The following is a 19,701-nucleotide window of genomic DNA, read 5'->3' on the forward strand; positions in this document are numbered from 1 at the left end:
TTTCTAACTTTCTAACAATGCAGTATGTTAATAAAGCCGCTAAAAACAATGCTAACCCTGAGCCAGCGAAGGGCTGCATGACCCTGCATTAAAAACTAGTGCTAATTAATTAATTGTCTGACATCCAAATCCCAAACCATAGTGTTATGTGGTTAAAAGTTTGATTCAGGGTCACAATAACAGTGTTTAGCACAGTGTAAAAAGTCCCTTTGTTAAATTTAATTAAATCAGTGTCCACTAACATGAGAATTCTTATTAACCAACATTACCAAAGGTCAATAAACACTGCAAAAGTCACTGTGTTATGCATTACCTTGACAAATTGTAAAGCGTAAACCTGCGGTCACACTACAGTTTGAGCTTGCGAACTTCTTTCGTGCACTGCGAAAAGGGGCGGGATTAAACAAGATAATTAGACGTTGGTCAATATTTAAAATTTCTGTCCAGAGAGGTCATGTTTTGATCCTCGATTGGTCTCACGCAGTCAAGTGATGCGATTTCGCAGGTCAGAGTTCCCCAAGCTTGAACTTTGCACAGCAGTAACCTGCGAAACTTGACGCATGACCTTGCGTTTCCGGTCGGACGCATTCACGTGCGTATGAATGGAAGTCTATGGATAGAAAAGTCCAGTGTGACCGCAGCTTTACTATGTGAAGTTTCACAAACTAATTTCGAGAGGAGCACGTGATATGATTGACTACAGCTGGTCTCCCATCTACAATAATTAGTTAGCCAATCAGATTAATCCAAACTCACTATAAGTAGCCTAGCTAGAACTACTCCCTTAAGCTGCGGTCACACTGAGCTTTGTGTGTGCGAAATTCTGTTGTACGGCACTGCGAAAAAAGGGGCGGGATTAAACAAGATGATTAGACATTTAACAAAGCAAGCAATTGCTCCATGTTTTAAATTTCTGTCCAGAGAGGTCATGTTTTGATCCTTGAGTCAAGTGACGAGATTTCGCAGGTCAGAGTTCACCATGCTTGAACTTTGCACAGCAGCGAACTGCGAAACTTAACGCATGACCCTGCGTTTCCGGTCCGACGCATTCGCGTGCGTATGAATGGAAGTCTATGGGGAGAAAAGTCAAGTGTGACCGCAGCTTTACCTTCGTTTTCCAAAGAACCCCCCACCCCCACCCCCCCATCCACCCCTTCTCCTCCTTTCCTCCTTTACCACAGGGAGCTCTCGAGAACCACCTGATCTCGTACTCCCCTTACATGCTCTATTGACCAGGCGGGAGCCCTGGGCTCAACTATCTCTGAGCTCAGGGTTCTCTCCTGGGACAGCATACCAAACCTGCTAACAGTTGTCAAACAATATCTAAGTGTAAACTCTTGAATGTGTATAGTGCACATAATCAAACATTTATTTATACTGTATACTATAATGTTTAAAAACTGCGATGTACCTTTCTCACAGTTAAACAGTGTGTGTGTGTGTGTGTGTGCGTGTGTGTGTGTGTGTGTGTGTGTGTGTGTGTGTGTGTGTGTAAAGCAGTTGCGGCTCCACCAGAGCAGGTTGGGTCAGTTCTCATGTTTACCTGCCTACCGTTTTAACTGTGCGCCTCCTCTTCCTTTGACTTCCTGTATAAGGTGTGCTGAAGTGTGCGTCAGGATCTGGCGTCCCGGAGCAGGATAGGGTGGCCGGGGGGCCCTGGACTCAAATATTCAACTGAAGACCACCAGGACAACTTACGTATCTTACCAGAGTCCAGAAATCAGGCAAATTTTTAACTCGTGGGACAACGCAGGGACAAAGTCCTCTCATTTTCTCTTTTACTTTCTCCCATTCCCCATCTCGCTTTCGCTCTGCCGGAGCGATTGGATTACCTGTTCAGGTAAGCAGGATAACTACACCGGCGTATTTACTCAGCACATTCTGCCTGTTGCTTTCACCCGAGACAGACTTTTTTGTTTGATTATTGGTGACTCTTGTTGACTTTGTGTGGAAAAGCAACATGAACCCTTTGATGTCATAATGCTTCTTAAAATGCGCGTGTGTGTGTGTGTGTGTGTGTGTGTGTGTGTGTGTGTGTGTGTGTGTAGGGGTTGATGTTCATTTATTTGAAGTGTAAACACCTTTAGATCAGATTTATCAGAGTCATCATTTTTCAGTTGGTTAGAATATGTCAGCAGTTTTGACCAACAGGTGTTAGTTGGGAAAACCAACAGCATGTCACTTGTCTATGTGTGTGTGTGTGTGTGTGTTTTATTGAAAATGTTGTGAAATTACAGTAACACTTTTGAGACATATCTTTTGAAAATTTACTATATATGGTTTATTAGATCTTTTCTGTGGTTGTTTGTTTTGTGTATATATTTGTATTATATACATATTATTGCTATTAAGAGTTAAGTATATTTGTACAGACAGGGGGGATACAATAATACAAAATGCTTATTTATTAGCTTTATTATAAACATTTATTAATTGAAAATGTATATATACAGTGCTCGGCATATATAAGTACACCTCTCACAAATCAATTTTTAATTCATATTTATAATAGGAAGCTTTAAAATATTATATTTGTGCATATACATTAGTTTAGTCAGTACTGAAGCCAAATCTGGAGCTTATCTAACAAAATAACTTACGATAACAGTCCAAAAACTAGTACACCTAAATTAAAATGTTATAGAAAAATATTAAACACTAATTAAAAAAAAGGAAAAATCAAGAGAAGCAAAAAAATGTAAAAATGTAGTTTAATTTTTGAAGGTTGTAATTTTTTTTGTAATTTTATTTTATTTTCTTAATTTCTAAATATGTTTGGTGACTAAAATATTATTTTAATAAATATTGCAGTTTAATTAATCCTTTTTGTTTGAATGCACTAAAATACATTGCCTATATTCACTGAGAAATGGAGAAAAATATTTATTTTCAAAATGGGGTGTACTTAATTATGCTGAGCACTGTATACTGTATATTATATTAAATACAGTGGAAGGCAAAGTTATTACCTGTGAAATTGCAATTCTTTTTCAATAAAATATCATTTAAAATATATAAAAAAAAATAATAATGATGTTTAACAAGGACAAGGTAAAGTCTTACTTCTTTTTCATTTTTCTGAAATTAAATCTGTTTTAAAATATTTAAAAAATTAGGTAACATTTTTGAATAATGGTCCATTAGTTAATATATTTACTAACATTAACTAAGTTTGAATAATCTTGTAAAACATTTATTAATCATAGTTTAACATTATCTAATACGTTATTAAAATCCAAAGTTGTGCTTGTCAACATTTGTTAATGCAATGTAAGTTAACATGAACTAACGCTAACTTAAATAACATTAACTAATGTTAACAAAAATGATTAAATTCCGTAATAAATGCATTACTAATAGTTTAGTCATGTTATTAAATACATTAGCTAATGAACCATTATTTTAAAGTATTACCAAAAATTTATCTTAAGTTCAAAATTATTAACCCCCTGAAGATTTTTTAGAGAGTATTACAAAAACAAACAACTGTAGTCCAATTATTTGTCTAAATACTTGCCTAGTTAATCTAATTAACCTAGTTAAGCTTTTAAATTGCCCTTCATTCTGAATTTTACTGTCTTGCAAAGTAACTATAGTAAAATATAATGTACTGGCATCATGATAAGACCAAATAAATGAGTTATTAGAAATTAGTTATTAAAACTATTGTTTGAGTCTGCGCCAATAGCCTTGTGGTACATGGCACCTAGGTGTTCATGGCGATCCGAGTTCGATTCCCGGCTCGAGGTCCTTTGCCGACCCTTCCTCTATCGCTGCTAATTACATGAAACTAACCCAATCTTAACCCTATATTAAGTACATTGTGTTAATTATTACTACTCAGTACCTAAATGTACAAGGTATTACACTATCAAGGATGACATGATAAATAAATCAGGCACAGATACAGTCAGAGAGTATAGCTTTAGTCAAGAGCCTATAGGAGCAGATTGAAACATGACGGAAGAGAAGTAGGTTGCAGAGGAAGATGAAAGAAGAAGAAGGCATGCAGAAAAGCATAGGGTGGGGGGTGAGCGATATACATTTACATATGAGCACTTGTGTAACACTCCTCATGGGCTGCTGGTAGACTCTTTGGCATGAAGTTCTCACATTCCTCTCCTACATACTGTACTGTACCAAAAAACAAGTAGCTTTTTGACAGATATATTATCAGTGTTTCTACTTTCATCATATAACTTCTCACCCATAACACCCTCTTTTGTCATCTCTTTGCCAGTGTTATTATTTTTTGTGCATTTATGCTCGTTAATATGCATAATTTCCATTGAATAGTCATCGTATGTGCATTAATCACTATATAGTTCTGCATTATTCATTAGCTGTAAGATTCAACAGTTGAATGTTTAATCAAAAGGAAGCCCCAAGGCTACTTGTTAGAGCCTATACCTCAACCATTCAACCCTGTTAGCCAAAAGGATTATGTAATACTTCTTTTAATATATGTTTAAAAACATAGATATTAATAGTCATATTTTCTTGACATATTTCCTTTATTACTTACTATATTTTATAAACGCATTATAATTTTAAATGAGTTTTATGTACATTTCAAAATTAAGCAGCTTTAATTCATTATATGTTTCTGATTTTATCCATTTTTATTTAATAAATATTGATAATAAACTCTAAAAATAATGTTGTGACAGCTTTAACCTAAAGACAATCACATTTATTGGGTTAAAATGTAATGCAAATTTCAACCCAGCCATTGATATTAAACTCTAAAAATAATGTTGTGGCAGCTTTAACCTAAAGACAATTACATCTATTGGGTTAAAATGTAATGCAAATTTCAACCCAGCTATTGATATTAAACTCTAAAAATAATGTTGTGGCAGCTTTAACCTAAAGACAATCACATTTATTGGGTTAAAATGTAATGTAAATTTCAACCCAGCCATTGATATTAAACTCTAAAAATAATGTTGTGGCAGCTTTAACCTAAAGACAATCACATTTATTGGGTTAAAATGTAATGCAAATTTCAACCCAGCCATTGATATTAAACTCTAAAAATAATGGTGTGGCAGCTTTAACCTAAAGACAATTACATCTATTGGGTTAAAATGTAATGCAAATTTCAACCCAGCTATTGATATTAAACTCTAAAATAATGTTGTGGCAGCTTTAACCTAAAGACAATCACATTTATTGGGTTAAAATGTAATGTAAATTTCAACCCAGCCATTGATATTAAACTCTAAAAATAATGTTGTGGCAGCTAAAGACAATCACAACTATTGGGTTAAAATGTAATGCAAATTTCAACCCAGCCATTGATATTAAACTCTAAAAATAATGTTGTGGCAGCTTTAACCTAAAGACAATCACATTTACTGGGTTAAAATGTAATGCAAATTTCAACCCAGCCATTGATATTAAACTCTAAAAATAATGTTGTGGCAGCTTTAACCTAAAGACAATTACATCTATTGGGTTAAAATGTAATGCAAATTTCAACCCAGCCATTGGTATTAAACTCTAAAAATAATGTTGTGGCAGCTTTAACCTAAAGACAATCACATCTATTGGGTTAAAATGTAATGCAAATTTCAACCCAGCCATTGATATTAAACTCTAAAAATAATGTTATGGCAGCTTTAACCTAAAGTTAATTACAACTATTGGGTTAAAATGTAATGCAAATTTCAACCCAGCCATTGATATTAAACTCTAAAAATAATGTTGTGGCAGCTTTAACCTAAAGACAATCACATTTATTGGGTTAAAATGTAATGCAAATTTCAACCCAGCCATTGATATTAAACTCTAAAAATAATGGTGTGGCAGCTTTATCCTAAAGACAATCACATTTATTGGGTTAAAATGTAATGCAAATTTCAACCCAGCCATTGATATTAAACTCTAAAAATAATGTTGTGGCAGCTTTAACCTAAAGACAATCACATTTATTGGGTTAAAATGTAATGTGAATTTCAACCCAGCCATTGATATTAAACTCTAAAAATAATGGTGTGGCAGCTAAAGACAATCACAACTATTGGGTTAAAATGTAATGCAAATTTCAACCCAGCCATTGATATTAAACTCTAAAAATAATGTTGTGGCAGCTTTAACCTAAAGACAATTACAACTATTGGGTTAAAATGCAATGCAAATTTCAACCCAGCCATTGATATTAAACTCTAAAAATAATGTTGTGGCAGCTTTAACCTAAAGACAATCACATTTATTGGGTTAAAATGTAATGCAAATTTCAACCCAGCCATTGATATTAAACTCTAAAAATAATGTTGTGGCAGCTTTAACCTAAAGACAATTACAACTATTGGGTTAAAATGTAATGCAAATTTCAACCCAGCCATTGATATTAAACTCTAAAAATAATGTTGTGGCAGCTAAAGACAATCACAACTATTGGGTTAAAATGTAATGCAAATTTCAACCCAGCCATAGATATTAAACTCTAAAAATAATGTTGTGGCAGCTTCAACCTAAAGACAATCACAACTATTGGGTTAAAATGTAATGCAAATTTCAACCCAGCCATAGATATTAAACTCTAAAAATAATGTTGTGGCAGCTTCAACCTAAAGACAATTACAACTATTGGGTTAAAATGTAATGCAAATTTCAACCCAGCCATCCAAATATTTGGGTACAAACAAATACTTTTAAAGTGTCAAAATCAAACAAACGCACATTTAATTTAATGCCTAAATGTTGTATAACTCTTCGTTCTTGGTTCAGACTTTGATTCAGGTACGCAGTGGAATGTTCTTTTATAAAACATGTCTGAACAAAGCGTGGTGAAGTCAAAGACAGATCCACACAGTGAGACTGAAAGCCAGAAATCCACCCTGCTGTCTTTTTTTCTCAATTTGCTGTCTTTGAAAATCATATCTTTCTACTCTATTGTATCAGAAAGACCAAGATGAATGCCATGCAGGAGCATTTTCACCAGTGGTCTCAGACTTTTGGACCCTACTTTGTGTTTGCGTTGCATGCATTCCTTTAGCGGTGCACTATTGTGCACTTTTTGCGTGATGGGAAAGTATGTGTTTGTCTGTGCTGGGTGATACAAAAACTGCTGACACACAACACGAACACACAAGACAATTTTTAACCGGAACTATTAAAGAAAAGGCTGATTAGGTGTAACATTAACCCATGATTGAACGATTAACACACATTATGTTGTTTGTGTGTGTATGTAACTTCCATAAAGCCAATTATTAAAGGTTATTCAAATAATTTTTAGTCATTAAACACTGTCTGTGTGTAGTTTTTGTAGTTGAATGTCATTAAAAGTCTGTTTTTCTCTGGGCCAAAAGTCACCGGAGACACAATATAACTTTCCTAGAGAGAATATAAGAGAAATATGACAGAGCTGAATGAAACAAGCAGCTATAAAGACTTGTCATTCTGTTTGTTTAGAACAATAGATTTTTCAGCAGAAGTGCCTTTGAATGTAGGAAGACAAGAAAATAGAAAATTCCAATTCAATAAGAGCCGCAGGGTAAAAGTAATTATTGCATGTGTGTGTGTGTGTGCGTTTGTGTGTGATGTAACGCACATACTCCAGTCACATCATCACTTTGAAGGATCATTAAAGAGATGATGATTTACGGAGAACGCAGGGTTCCAGGTATATCTCTGTCCTTGGGCACACTCCTTTATGGGTGGGAGTGTGTGTGTGTGTGTGTGTCCTTATATAGTTCTGGTTAAGCTCAGATCAGATTACAGAGAGGCAGACAATAAAGCTATTCTCATGCATTCACCTGCAGTGCAAGGGTTTCCTCCTCAGATCAACAGTGGGTGACTTCAGTAAATCCATATTTATTGGCCATATATACACAGAAAACAGAGAGACTGTAATCAGTGAGAGACTCCAGACAAGATTTTATGGTTGTAACAATATTACACATGTAGTCAAACAGACCAGACTCTCACGTGCGAAAGGGTTACATTACAGCAGGTGTGGTGCTGCAGGCTCACAATAGACTGATTTGAACAACGTTCAAGTTCAGAAACAATTGCTAAACCTCAATACTTAAGCTATCAGAATTATTCAGAAAAAAAAAAAACAGTGATTGTGAACTAAAAGAAGTGTTATTTTTATTTTAAGAATAATAACAGATCATTTACTTAATATTTCTCTGGTACATTTTTACACACAGGTACAGTGTGACATTAAAGGGGTAGTTCACCCAAAAAAATGAATTCTACCATCTTAACTTGTGTCAAACATTATGAGTTTCTTTCTTCTGTTGAACTCCATGGATTATATTTTGAAGAAAGCTGGAGACCATTGACTTCCGTGGTATTTCTTTTTTTTACTATAGAAGTCAATGGTTAGAGATTTTCAACTTTCTTTAAAATATCTTCTTTTGTCTTCAACAGAATAAAGAAACTCATAAAGGTTTGGAACCACTCAAGGGAGAGTATAGAGTGAGTCATTTGTCTTTCTTTTTTTAGGTGAACTATCCCTTTGAGTCAATTTTGCTAAGTCTTGTAAAAGCAATATTGTTTGTAGAATAATTTTACTTGGTCCTTTTAAGTTTGATTCTGATTTGTTTCAATTATACTTGACTCTATTTTTTTAAGTTTCACTCAAAAAAATGCAGCTTTTGAGGTGTTTTAAGTAACACGTTTACATTTGAGTATAAACAAAACAGTTAATTTCTTGTTACAAACTAAATAATAAAACTAAACAGCAGAGATAATGCAATAACCAAGCAGACAGACCTCAATACCTGATATATAGGAATTCCACTTACTGTAACAGACACTACTCATTTTTTAATAACTATGAATGTGTCAGGTATGCACAAACTGTAAAAATTATATTTTATTTTAAATTTATTTTTAAGCTACGCAAATTTTAACTTGATGCTTTAAGTCTGAACAATTCATGTAAATTAAAGTTACTTGACCTTTCAGTTACAGTTTTTCTCAGTCGCTTTGGTGCATTTCTCACAACCCTATTTACATTTGCACAACAGCTAATGCATTTCTCAAAACAATTAGTCATTTGTGCACATCATAGTAGCAGTTTCTCATTCCGTCCAACAAATTGCGAATGCTTTTGGACAGGCATGAACTGCACTTATACAACTCTCTGCTGTTTTATAACATTATCATTGAATGCTGACTAGTCATTCCAAATAAAACTAATAGCCCTCATTTCATTACTTAAGTCATTACATACAAAAATGTTGAACTAGTTGGCAAAATCTGTCAAGCTAATGTTATAAAATCTATTAAATCTTTTTTTTCCTAAAAATGTCTTATAAATTGAACAATTTCATGAATGATTTACAGACCTACAGTATGTTGTAGGTTCAGTTCCAATATGTACTGCAATATTGTTTACAGTTGTGCACAGCTCTACCCAAAGGAAGTTTATGTTTGTTGTAAATAAGGGTGTATTTATTCTTTTGCACAATGCTGTGAATAAATTAGAATTGTAAAGAGGATATGTATTTAAAATGTGAAACATACTCACTTATTTACCTGTTCTCAGATACCTCACTAAATGCAGTGATGTCTAACTTTACTGTAGTTTTCAAATGGCTGTGCAAATAGTATAGAATGTGGTCTTGAGCATTTTCAGGAAGTGTCACCAAAATCTGAGGTTTTTTTTGCATTGGAAAAAATGTACAGAGTAAACTGTCATAATGAAAACATGACAAAGCCATTTGACTATCTTTTTCATAACAATGATGTCAAGACTTTTCATCTTGATGACACTGACACTTTCATTGACATGAATACTTGCTTTTGAGGAATGAGCTGTCCATTTTGAGCAAGTGAGATGCATTTGCAGGTTATCAACTTGGTTTTGCAGTTTGTACTAATTGTTTTGAGAAATGCATTAACTGTTGTGTAAATGTGAATAGCGTTATGAGAAATGCACCAAAGCGACTGAGAAAAACTGTAAAAAATTTAGCTTTATAAATTTTAACTTGATGATTTAAGTCAGTATAAATCATGTAAATTAAAGTTACTTGACCTTTCAGTAAAGACTTCCTAAGGTGGTCACAGGTATACAGAGGCCGGGAAGAAAATATGTATTAAAGCAGGAACATGCTACCATACAATTCAGATGGTCTAGGGGAGACTTCAGGTTGTCCTGAAGGGCTGTTTTCAGACATCTCTGCTTTATTATGTTCAATAAAGTCTATTTTCTGGTATTTAAGACCAGATAGATAGATAGATAGATAGATAGATAGATAGATAGATAGATAGATAGATAGATAGATAGATAGATAGATAGATAGATAGATAGATAGATAGATAGATAGATAGATAGATAGATAGATAGATAGATAGATAGATAGATAGATAGATAGATAGATAGATAGATAGATAGACTAACTAGCAACTACGATGTCATTTTTTTTAAAAGAGCCACACATTTTTACAGTGCATTGGGGTTTTAGGTGAAACAATTGTAAATGAATGTTCACTGCATTACTTCGGTGTTGTGTGCTACCATGATGGTGGTTTATAATTGTGTGAAGGGCACAATGTGTATCATTAGAATAAACATTCTCAGCTTGTGAAAAAGCAGTTTGTGATGAGCTCTCAATCATCATGTGACTTGGATACCACCAGAGTTTGGTGGTTGTCCATAAGTGTGTTACAAGATTTTAAAACAAATATTAATAGGATGCTTCAATAGGTTGGTATATTCACATTGTGTTAGTGAATCTAATGTAAGACAAATTAATAGAACCTGATGTTGCTACCAGGGCCGGAGCAAGCTGAACTGGTGCTCTAGGCAAACGATAATCATGCCGCCCTCAAACCGAAAGTGAAAACGAGAGATGGTGGTGTGATTGCGCATACGACAGTGAGGACCGGGGGGTGGGAGGTGTTGCGGACGAAAGTGAGGACCTGGGAGAGGGAGGAGGGATGTCTCGGATGCCTCCATCTCTAGTGTGGGTCCGCCTGGGTCACCTCTATGAACGTGCCAGCCCTGGTTGCTACAATATTCTTTTGTAGTCAAGTTATGCCAACCAGAGCTACCAATTGTAGATCATAGAATTGTAACAGATTTCTTATAACACTATAACTATACTTTGATTGTACAACTGATAATTATGACAGACCGTACTATATTTCTCTCCAAACTTTGTTTTTTTAAGGATCTCAGGTGCAATTTTTTCCTTTATTTATTTTTTTTTTGTTACCAGTATAATATAAAATGAGTTTTGAATCAGATTAATATCCATCCATGAAGTAAAAAAATGTGGTTCTATTTTTGCTTAACAGTGTCTTTGGGTGTGTGCGACCTGCCTTTCAAGCAAACACAGCCAACAAGATTATCATGTGGACACACCTATTTGCCATAAATGACGGTTCCTTTCTTTTTTTATGTGCAGGTGGATGGCTCAAAACGCAACCTGACACAACAAAGCCCTCAGGAAAACATTTCATCCTACGACACCATATCTGCTATTGCACAATGAGTGATCAAGAAGAGGCGGGCGCTGTGGCGATGCCTGTTTGTGGGGCAACAGGAGTCACTCCCACCGCCCCTCCTCCTGACCTCTGCCACATTTGTGGACAACGCCACCTACAGGAGGAGAACCACGAATATACCTACAAAGAAGAGGTGGACGATGACCTCATGTGCCACATCTGCCTCCAGCCCCTGATCCGGCCTCTGGACACCCCATGCGGGCACACCTACTGCCAGGAGTGTTTGACAAACTTTCTGCTGGAGAGCGACTTCTGCCCGGTGGACCGCACTCCTCTGATGCTGCAGAAGTGCCGAAAGTCCAGCCTGCTGGTGCACAAACTGCTGGATAAACTGATGGTGTCCTGTCCCTTTGCTGAACACTGCACCGAAGTGCTGCCGCGGGGGGAAATGGAGGGACATATCAGATGCCGGTGAGGAAGCTGTTTTTGATGATCCTAACTTGATTACAGCATCTTAATGAGGTTTAAGCTGGTGGTAGGTTTGAAATATGACAATCCGAGACACACAATGCGATTTAGCCAGGTAGGACATGGATACAGATCTGCTGTTAGCCCTAGAGAAATATTGCTTTCAAACAAGCATCACCCTAATCCTACAAGGGACATAGCATCCATTATTAGTGCTATTGTAAGTGTTTTTTATACCCCTGATGACAGTATGACATAAGAAAACGTGGACAATAGAAGCCAAATCATTGGATTAAGGCAAACACCAAGGATTCATATTACTACACTGTAAAACCCAACAGTCAACTTTATCAAATGAAATGAGTGTAGTTAACTTAAAATTTACTAATAGTTAATTCTACTCATTTGAAAAGAGTTTTGAACTCAGCGTTGAGAGTAATGAGTTAATTAAATACCTCATTACTTAAATGGAGTAAGTTCACAGTACTCATATAGAGTAGTTTTTTTAACTCAAATAGTTTGTAGCAATCAGTTTCCTCAAATGGTTTGAGTTGCCTTAACTTATTGGGTTTTACAGTACTCAGTTGGTTTGAGTTCTCTTGATTTATCGGGTTTTACTGTGCTCAAATTGCTTCATTTACTCAAATGGATTAAGTTCACAGTACTCATTAGGATTAGTTTTTGAACTTAAATGGTTTGTTGCAATCGGTTTCCTCAAATGGTTTGAGTTACCTTAACTTTTTGGGTTTTACATTGTATGGCAACTAAAACTTACATTTAAGCAAGTAAATTAAGCAGACATTTTGAATATTAATTAGGTTATGTTGGGTTAAGGTATAGGTCACAAAAAATGAATATAATATGCTGATACTCACCTTTAGGTAATCTAAGATTTAGGTTAAATAAATAATTAAATAATCATTTGACCATTTCAGCTAACAATTCCAGTTGACTTTCGTCTGTTTGGTGTGTTCACGTGCAGCTTTTTGGTCCAGATGTGAGCCAATGCAAGGCAAAAACACAGTTGGGTTTCATTGGTGCTAGTTGTTAGGTCACAACTTCCCCTTGCCCCCAGCATAATAAATATGCTGATAAATATGACTTTTAAACGCCTAATGCTAACTCTAAGCCTAAAACAAAACCTTAATATAACTCATTTATTTTCTTTCAGCTTAGTCCCTTATTTATCAGGGGTCGCCACAGCAGAATGAACCACCAACTATTCCAGCATGTTTTACACAGCAGATGCCTTTCCAGCCTCAACCCAGTACTGGGAAACACCCGTACACACTCACATTCACACACACACACACACACACACACACACACACACACACACACACACACACACACACACACACATAGACTAAGGCTGATTTACAATCCAGCCTCATTCTGACAACATACCTTGCTCTTCTCGCGTAAATCGACCGACTGTTTGACTGACTGACTGACCTATCGACTGACCGACCCTCCTCCTTCCCTAAACCCAATCATAATCATTTTTAAAAACGCGTTTTTCACCTTTAATTGTGGTAGGACAGTGGAGGTTACAGACAGGAAAGTATTGGGAACAGAGAGAGGGGAAGGGTCAGCAAAAGGACCCCAAGCTGGGAATCGGACTCGGGTCGCCGTGAGCACCACGCAATCATTAGTGTTTTCAAAAGCACAGATTGACCCGCCCACCCACTTCCCTAAACTCAACCTACAATTTAAAAAAGAAAAAGCCCTCACCTGATTTTTACCACGTTTTCAGATTTTACCACATTCTAACCCTGTTATTTACTTGTTTATTTTATTTGTTGGGAGAACTTGCAAACTCCATACAGAAATGCCAATTGGCTCAGCTTGAACCAACGGCCTTCTTGCTGTGAGGTGACAGTGCTAACCACTGAGCCACCGTGCCGCCCCTAAATATAATTATTAGTTAAAAAAATGTACTTCAGTTTCAAGGACCAGCAAGGATGTTTATCCAGACATTCAGTCTTTAGGTTTGAAGGACATTTTCGGTAAGGACTCCTTTAAAATGACTTTATTTGAAGGTAACATGAATGCCTGGCAAAGCGCAGTGAAAGCCTTCCATTTGTGTAAGAAAGATTTGAAGCACTGAATGTGACTCATGTATTAAATTCATATTTCATCTTCTCATTGGCATTCATAAGCAGCTCCTTATTCATTGTCATTCATAAAACACGGTTGTCAGTGATTCGCCTCAGTAGAAGACATGTGTCTAGCACATCTCCGCCTGAGTGTATGCATTTGTTTGTTTATTCCATCAGAGTATTCTTTTGTTCTACACTCCTCAGAAGCAGCAACCCCACTGTGACCTCTGTTTAACCAACTAAAGATACCTTCCACCTCAGTGCCTTTGGGGACGTTATGCTAACTAATGCCTTTTATTGGAAATCCTTGCTTGCTATTGCCATTTCCAGGATGGTGGAGTCTCTGTCGTTCCTGTGGACTCTTTCTGAATCATTAGTGCTCCACAAGCCTGAGGGCCTCATTTGAAATTAATTGCATTTTGTTACTGGCGTTAATGGAAAGTTTCCCTCTCATTTAAAATTCCACTTACGGAAACATAATCAACTTGCCCTTTTCTCCAGTCAACCAAAAAAACCAACACTTCTTTCCCCTCCCACATCTCTCTCTCTTTATACCGGGCTCTTGGGCTGTCAGTTCATCTTTTTTTGTCTTTCTCTACTCTTCTTTCCTTCTCCAAAGTGGTCTGGAAGCCGGATTTCCTAGTTGGTCGAGGACTACAAAGCTGGACATAGGTCGAAATGGGACGGGATTTAGGAGGAACAAATACTTATGAGGATCTTTCTATGTAAGAATGGCCTTCCCGTTTATTTGTGAATACTTTTGTGAGAGCGTTCATAGTCCTTCCTGAATCTGTCACAGAGTTTATTACCATCAGCTGCATGTGACTGTGTTTGTGTGTTAGCATTTGTGGTCATGTGACGTTAAAACGTGAGGCTTCCTACACACTGGTGACTCATAAGAGAAGATCTGGTATATTGAGTCAGCTTTGACTGCTGCTCTGATGTGTTTATTTACTATTTTATGTTTGATTAGATTTTTATTTGTGCATGTTATTTGCATGTCCTTTGGCATTTTGTATAATATGTAAAGCTTTGTGTTGTGTATCTTGGCCTTTGTCAGCTTCTTTTGTGTTTGCAGTCCAGTGAGTCTAGATAAAGTTTGTTTGTCAGTTTGCACAAAGTGTGCTTGTGTCTGCATGTATTTCATGCATGTATTTTGTCAAGTACAGACTTTCCCGGAATACTGGATTAGTTCTGGGGTGAAAGGAGAGAATGTACCGCCTCAGGCTGTCCTTGCACTCTTAAGGACATGCAGTATTGATGATAGCACGTTACATACAGCACCAAATTATACAGTTATTGAAACTGCTGTAAAGCTTGTGGATCTATGAACCCATAATTATTTTTATCTGATTATATGACCTTGTGGGTTAATTGGTTTGGTGAAAATGATTGAAGGATGTTCAAAGTATGAATGAATATTAGTTGCTCGTACAGATCTTAGTTGCTAACTATCAATCTATCTATCTATCTATCTATCTATCTATCTATCTATCTATCTATCTATCTATCTATCTATCTATCTATCTATCTATCTATCTATCTATCTATCTATCTATCTATCTATCTATCTATCTATCTATCTATCTACCTACCTACCTACCTACCTACCTACCTACCTACCCACCTACCTGCCTGTCTGTCTGTCTATGTGTCTATCCTTGTGGGTTATTTGGTTTGGTGAAAATAATTGAAGGATGTGTATGTGTCCATGGTCCATCCATCCATCTATCCATCTATCTATCTATCCATCTATCCATCTATCTATCTATCTATCTATGTATCTATCTATCTATCTATCTGCCTGCCTGCCTGCCTGCCTGCCTGCCTGCCTGCCTGCCTGCCTGCCTGTCTGTGTCTCTATCCTTGTGGGTTATTTGGTTTGGTGAAAATGATTGAAGGATGTTCAAAGTATGAATTAATATTAGTTGCTTGTACAGATCTTAGTTGCTTATCTATCTATCTATCTATCTATCTACCTATCTATCTATCCATCCATCCATCCATCCATCCATCCATCCATCCATCCATCCATCCATCCATCCATCCATCCATCCATCCATCCGCCTGCCTGCCTGTCTATGTCTCTATCCTTGTGGGTTATTTGGTTTGGTGAAAATGATTGAAGGATGTGTAAAGTATGAATGGATTGTAGTTTCTTGTACGAATTGTAGTTGCACACTATCTATCTGTCTGTCCGTCCGTCCATCCATCCCTCCATCCATACATCCATCCATCTATCTATTGTTGCAGTTACCCGGCCTTTCCATTCATTAACTAAAATCATACTGGAGGTCTTGAATACCAGAACATAGACTTTTTTGAACAAAATAAAGCAGAGATGTCTGAAAACAGCCCTTCAGGACAACCTGAAGTATCCCCTAGACCATCTGAATTGTATGTGTCCATGGTCCTGCTTTTATACATATTTTCTTCCCCACCTCTGTATACCTGTGACCATCTTAGGAAGTCTTTACTGAAAGGTCAAGTTTATGTTGAGATGGTCCTGTTATTCTTGGCTCTGCACTCTCTGCAATGCAAATGACCATCTTCCAATACTTGTCTATTACTTGTTCTACTTCTACTAAGTATCTTCATTTATTGTCATGCTGGTACAATACTTGGATAATATATCACTCATTCCCCTGAATACCTCTAACAGATATAGCTTCATATGGGTATTTTAACATTTATAATCAGTGCTTTACATATTTCGTTATTTTACAGCAGCTTCTCATCAGTTATTCTACAGCATAGCTTCTCACAGCAGGCTCCGGCACCTCTGTGGGCTCATTTTACACACACACACAATCCACAGTATCTTTGGTTTACATGCTTGCATGTTTACTGAACATTCTTAGAGAATACAAACTGCTGCACACTTTTAAAGAATACCTTTAGAGATTTCTGCATACTTTTGGAGAATAAAAATTTTAGTCACTATCTATTTATCTATCTGTCCGTCCGTCCCTCTGTCTGATTATCTGTTCATCCCTACATTTATCTGTTTGCTTAATTATTTGTTGATGTTCATCTATCCATCTGATGCTTGCTGTTTGTCCATCTATCCATCTGTTCTTCCGATATTCATCTTTCTATCTGACTTTTGATGTCTGTAAATCCTTCTATCCATCCAAGTCTCTTTTTATTTGTTCCCCAAGCCTTCATCTCTGAGTTTCTACATTCATCCCTCTTTCTATCTATTTCAACATCTGTGTGTCTGTCCATTCATACATCCATTTAATGTTCTTGTTGTCTGTCTGTTTATCCAGCAGACTCTTTTGCTATCTATATGTTCATCCATCCATCCATTCATCAAGTTGTCCATCCATACACACTCTCAGATATAAAGGTACAGGAGCTGTCACTGGAGCAGTACCTTTTCAAAAGGTACATATTGGTCCATAATGGTAGCTCAAAGGTATTTTTAGGTACATTTGGGCACTAATATGCACCTTTGAGGTACCACTGTGGACTCTTTGGGTACAAATATGTGTCTTTTGAAAAGGTACTGCCCCAGTAACAGCTCCTGTACCTTTATTTCTACAGTATGTCTACCAATCTATACATTCGTCTACCTGTGCATGCATCAATCGGTTCCATCATTCATATGTCTATCTGACTCTTACTGTTTGTCCATCCATCCATCCATCTGAGTCTTTATATCTGTCAATCCCTCTATCAATCCAACTCTCTATCTATTTGTTCACCCATCCTTCATCTACCCATTTATTCATCTATCCCTCTGTACATCAGTCCATCTGTACATCCATCCATCTGTTCCATCATTCATATGTCTTTCTGACTCTTACTGTTTGTCCATCCATCTATCCGAGTCTTTGTCTGTTAATCCCTCTATCCGTACCAACTCTTTATTTATTTGCCCATCCTTCATCTATCCATTTCTTCATCTATCCCTCTTTCTATCTGTTTCAACATCTGTGTGTCTGTCCATCTGTTTGTTTATCCATACATCCATTTAACATTCATGTTGTCTGTCTGTTCATCCAACCAACTATCTTGCTATCATCTATTCCTATTTTCATCCATCCATCCATTCAAGTTGTCCATCCATACATTATTCCAGTCTACCAATCTGTACATCAGTCAATCTGTACATCCATCCATCTGTTCCATCATTCAGATTTCTATCTGAATATTACTGTTTGTCCATCCGTCCATCCATTCATCCAGCTTATGTCTACCTCCTGCACACACGTCCACATAAACACACACACGCGCACACACCACTTCATGGCTGAATGAACTGTTGTGCTGAGGAGGGGGGTGGTCTTTGCCACATGCTCTACCCTTGAGGCATATGGACAATGATATATGGACCACCCAAGCCTGCATCTCCCCCTCTCTCCCATGTCGGATGGTTCGGCCCAGCTCTCTCTCTCTCTGTAGAGCATGCTGCGGTATAAGTCAGACTCTGTTGCCACACTCACACTCATACTCTCTTTCGCTCTCTCTCACATTCACAGCAGCATGTGGGCTTGTGAGCGTAAATCCTCTTACTCTTGGATGATGCCCAGGACAGATTAGACCGCAACGCAACCATCGCACACGACCGGCGTGCCAGCAAACACAGCTCTCTGCCTCCACTTTTCCTTCTACCTCACCCTCTTCTCTTTTTCTTCTCCATCTCGGCACCCGTGCACCTGCGCTCGCTCCAGACACCGCTCCTGCCTCCTTTTCTTCTCGACTCTTTCTTCATCCTGCGCTTTCTGCTCTCCTCCGCTGGCAGCACTCCCAGTCTTTACCTCTCCCTCCACTGCTGCTGATCTACTGCTGAGATGACCGGGCTAAAAGCCTGAGGGAGGCAAGGAAAGAAAGAAAAGTGGACAGGCAAAGAAACAAGAAGAAAAGGAGAAGGAAAATAGCCTTTTCACTTGAAAGAAAGGCGGGAGGGGGGGGGTCAGAACTGTAGCAGAGGTGGAGGAGGAAGGGGCAAGAAGGAAGACGGATAGGAAAGACTGCATTCAGCCTAGAGAGATAGAGAAAGAGAGCAAAATAAAGAGAGATTCAAGACAGGGGACCCTGGAGAGAGAGGGTCATGAAGGCTCTGCTGCTGTTGGTTCTGCCCTGGCTCAGTCCAGCAAACTACACTGACAATGTTGGCAACCTGCACATCCTCTACTCAGAACTGTGAGTAACACACACATCGGCTCCTCGCAGCATTGTCCGGTGTGAGTTGTGCCCATATGTACCATCTCATAGGACAAGTCGCACTGTACCCCATCCCATCCAGCACTGCAATGTGTGCATTTGGTTGTGTGTTTGTGTGTATGTGTGAGTGTGTGTGTGTCCATACATCATTCTCAACAACCTGCATAAATCCTAACCGGTCCCGTTTGACACAATCGCTCGCATTCCTCTGTGTGTTTGTGCATTGCTTGCATATGTTTTGCTGTCTGGAAGTTTCTAAATATATCCCCTTGTCCATTTGGAAAGGAAATTACATTATGTTGTGTCTTAGTTGTGAGGCAGTAGACCACGTAGAGGTGGTTATAGTTGCGCTTTGTGATGAAGCAGGTTTGTTTTGATGCTACTAAGCAGTGAGGGACACTGCAGCATGGCTGAGATGACCTAATGTGTGTGTGTTTGTACGCGCAGGTGTGTTTTTTGCATCAAATACTCAGGGAAATTGGAATTTTGTGCATTTTAAAAGTGATTTATTGATAAATGTGAAAGATATGCAATGTCTGTTACC

The 19,701-nt window shown here is 37.4% G+C and overlaps 1 protein-coding gene across 6 annotated transcripts in view; it reads left to right on the forward strand.

Annotated features, from left to right (window-relative positions):
- Window positions 1-1,591: 1,591 nt before the first annotated feature.
- The window catches only part of lnx1 (ligand of numb-protein X 1), a 76,969-nt gene continuing 58,859 nt past the window's right edge, over window positions 1,592-19,701 (forward strand). For 4 of the 6 annotated variants that reach the window (XM_056480960.1, XM_056480961.1, XM_056480962.1 and 1 more), the window contains exons 1-2: window positions 1,592-1,840; window positions 11,376-11,886. In XM_056480960.1, coding sequence (XP_056336935.1) covers window positions 11,459-11,886 — 428 coding nt within the window. In that variant the 5' untranslated portion in view covers window positions 1,592-1,840; window positions 11,376-11,458. Of the gene's footprint in view, window positions 1,841-11,375; window positions 11,887-18,437; window positions 19,137-19,701 lie in introns of those variants that run through there. The other 2 variants (XM_056480964.1, XM_056480965.1) reach the window with 1 other exon arrangement.

The sequence above is a fragment of the Danio aesculapii genome, chromosome 20, assembly GCF_903798145.1.
Source record: "Danio aesculapii chromosome 20, fDanAes4.1, whole genome shotgun sequence".
Taxonomy (NCBI): Eukaryota; Metazoa; Chordata; class Actinopteri; order Cypriniformes; family Danionidae; genus Danio; species Danio aesculapii.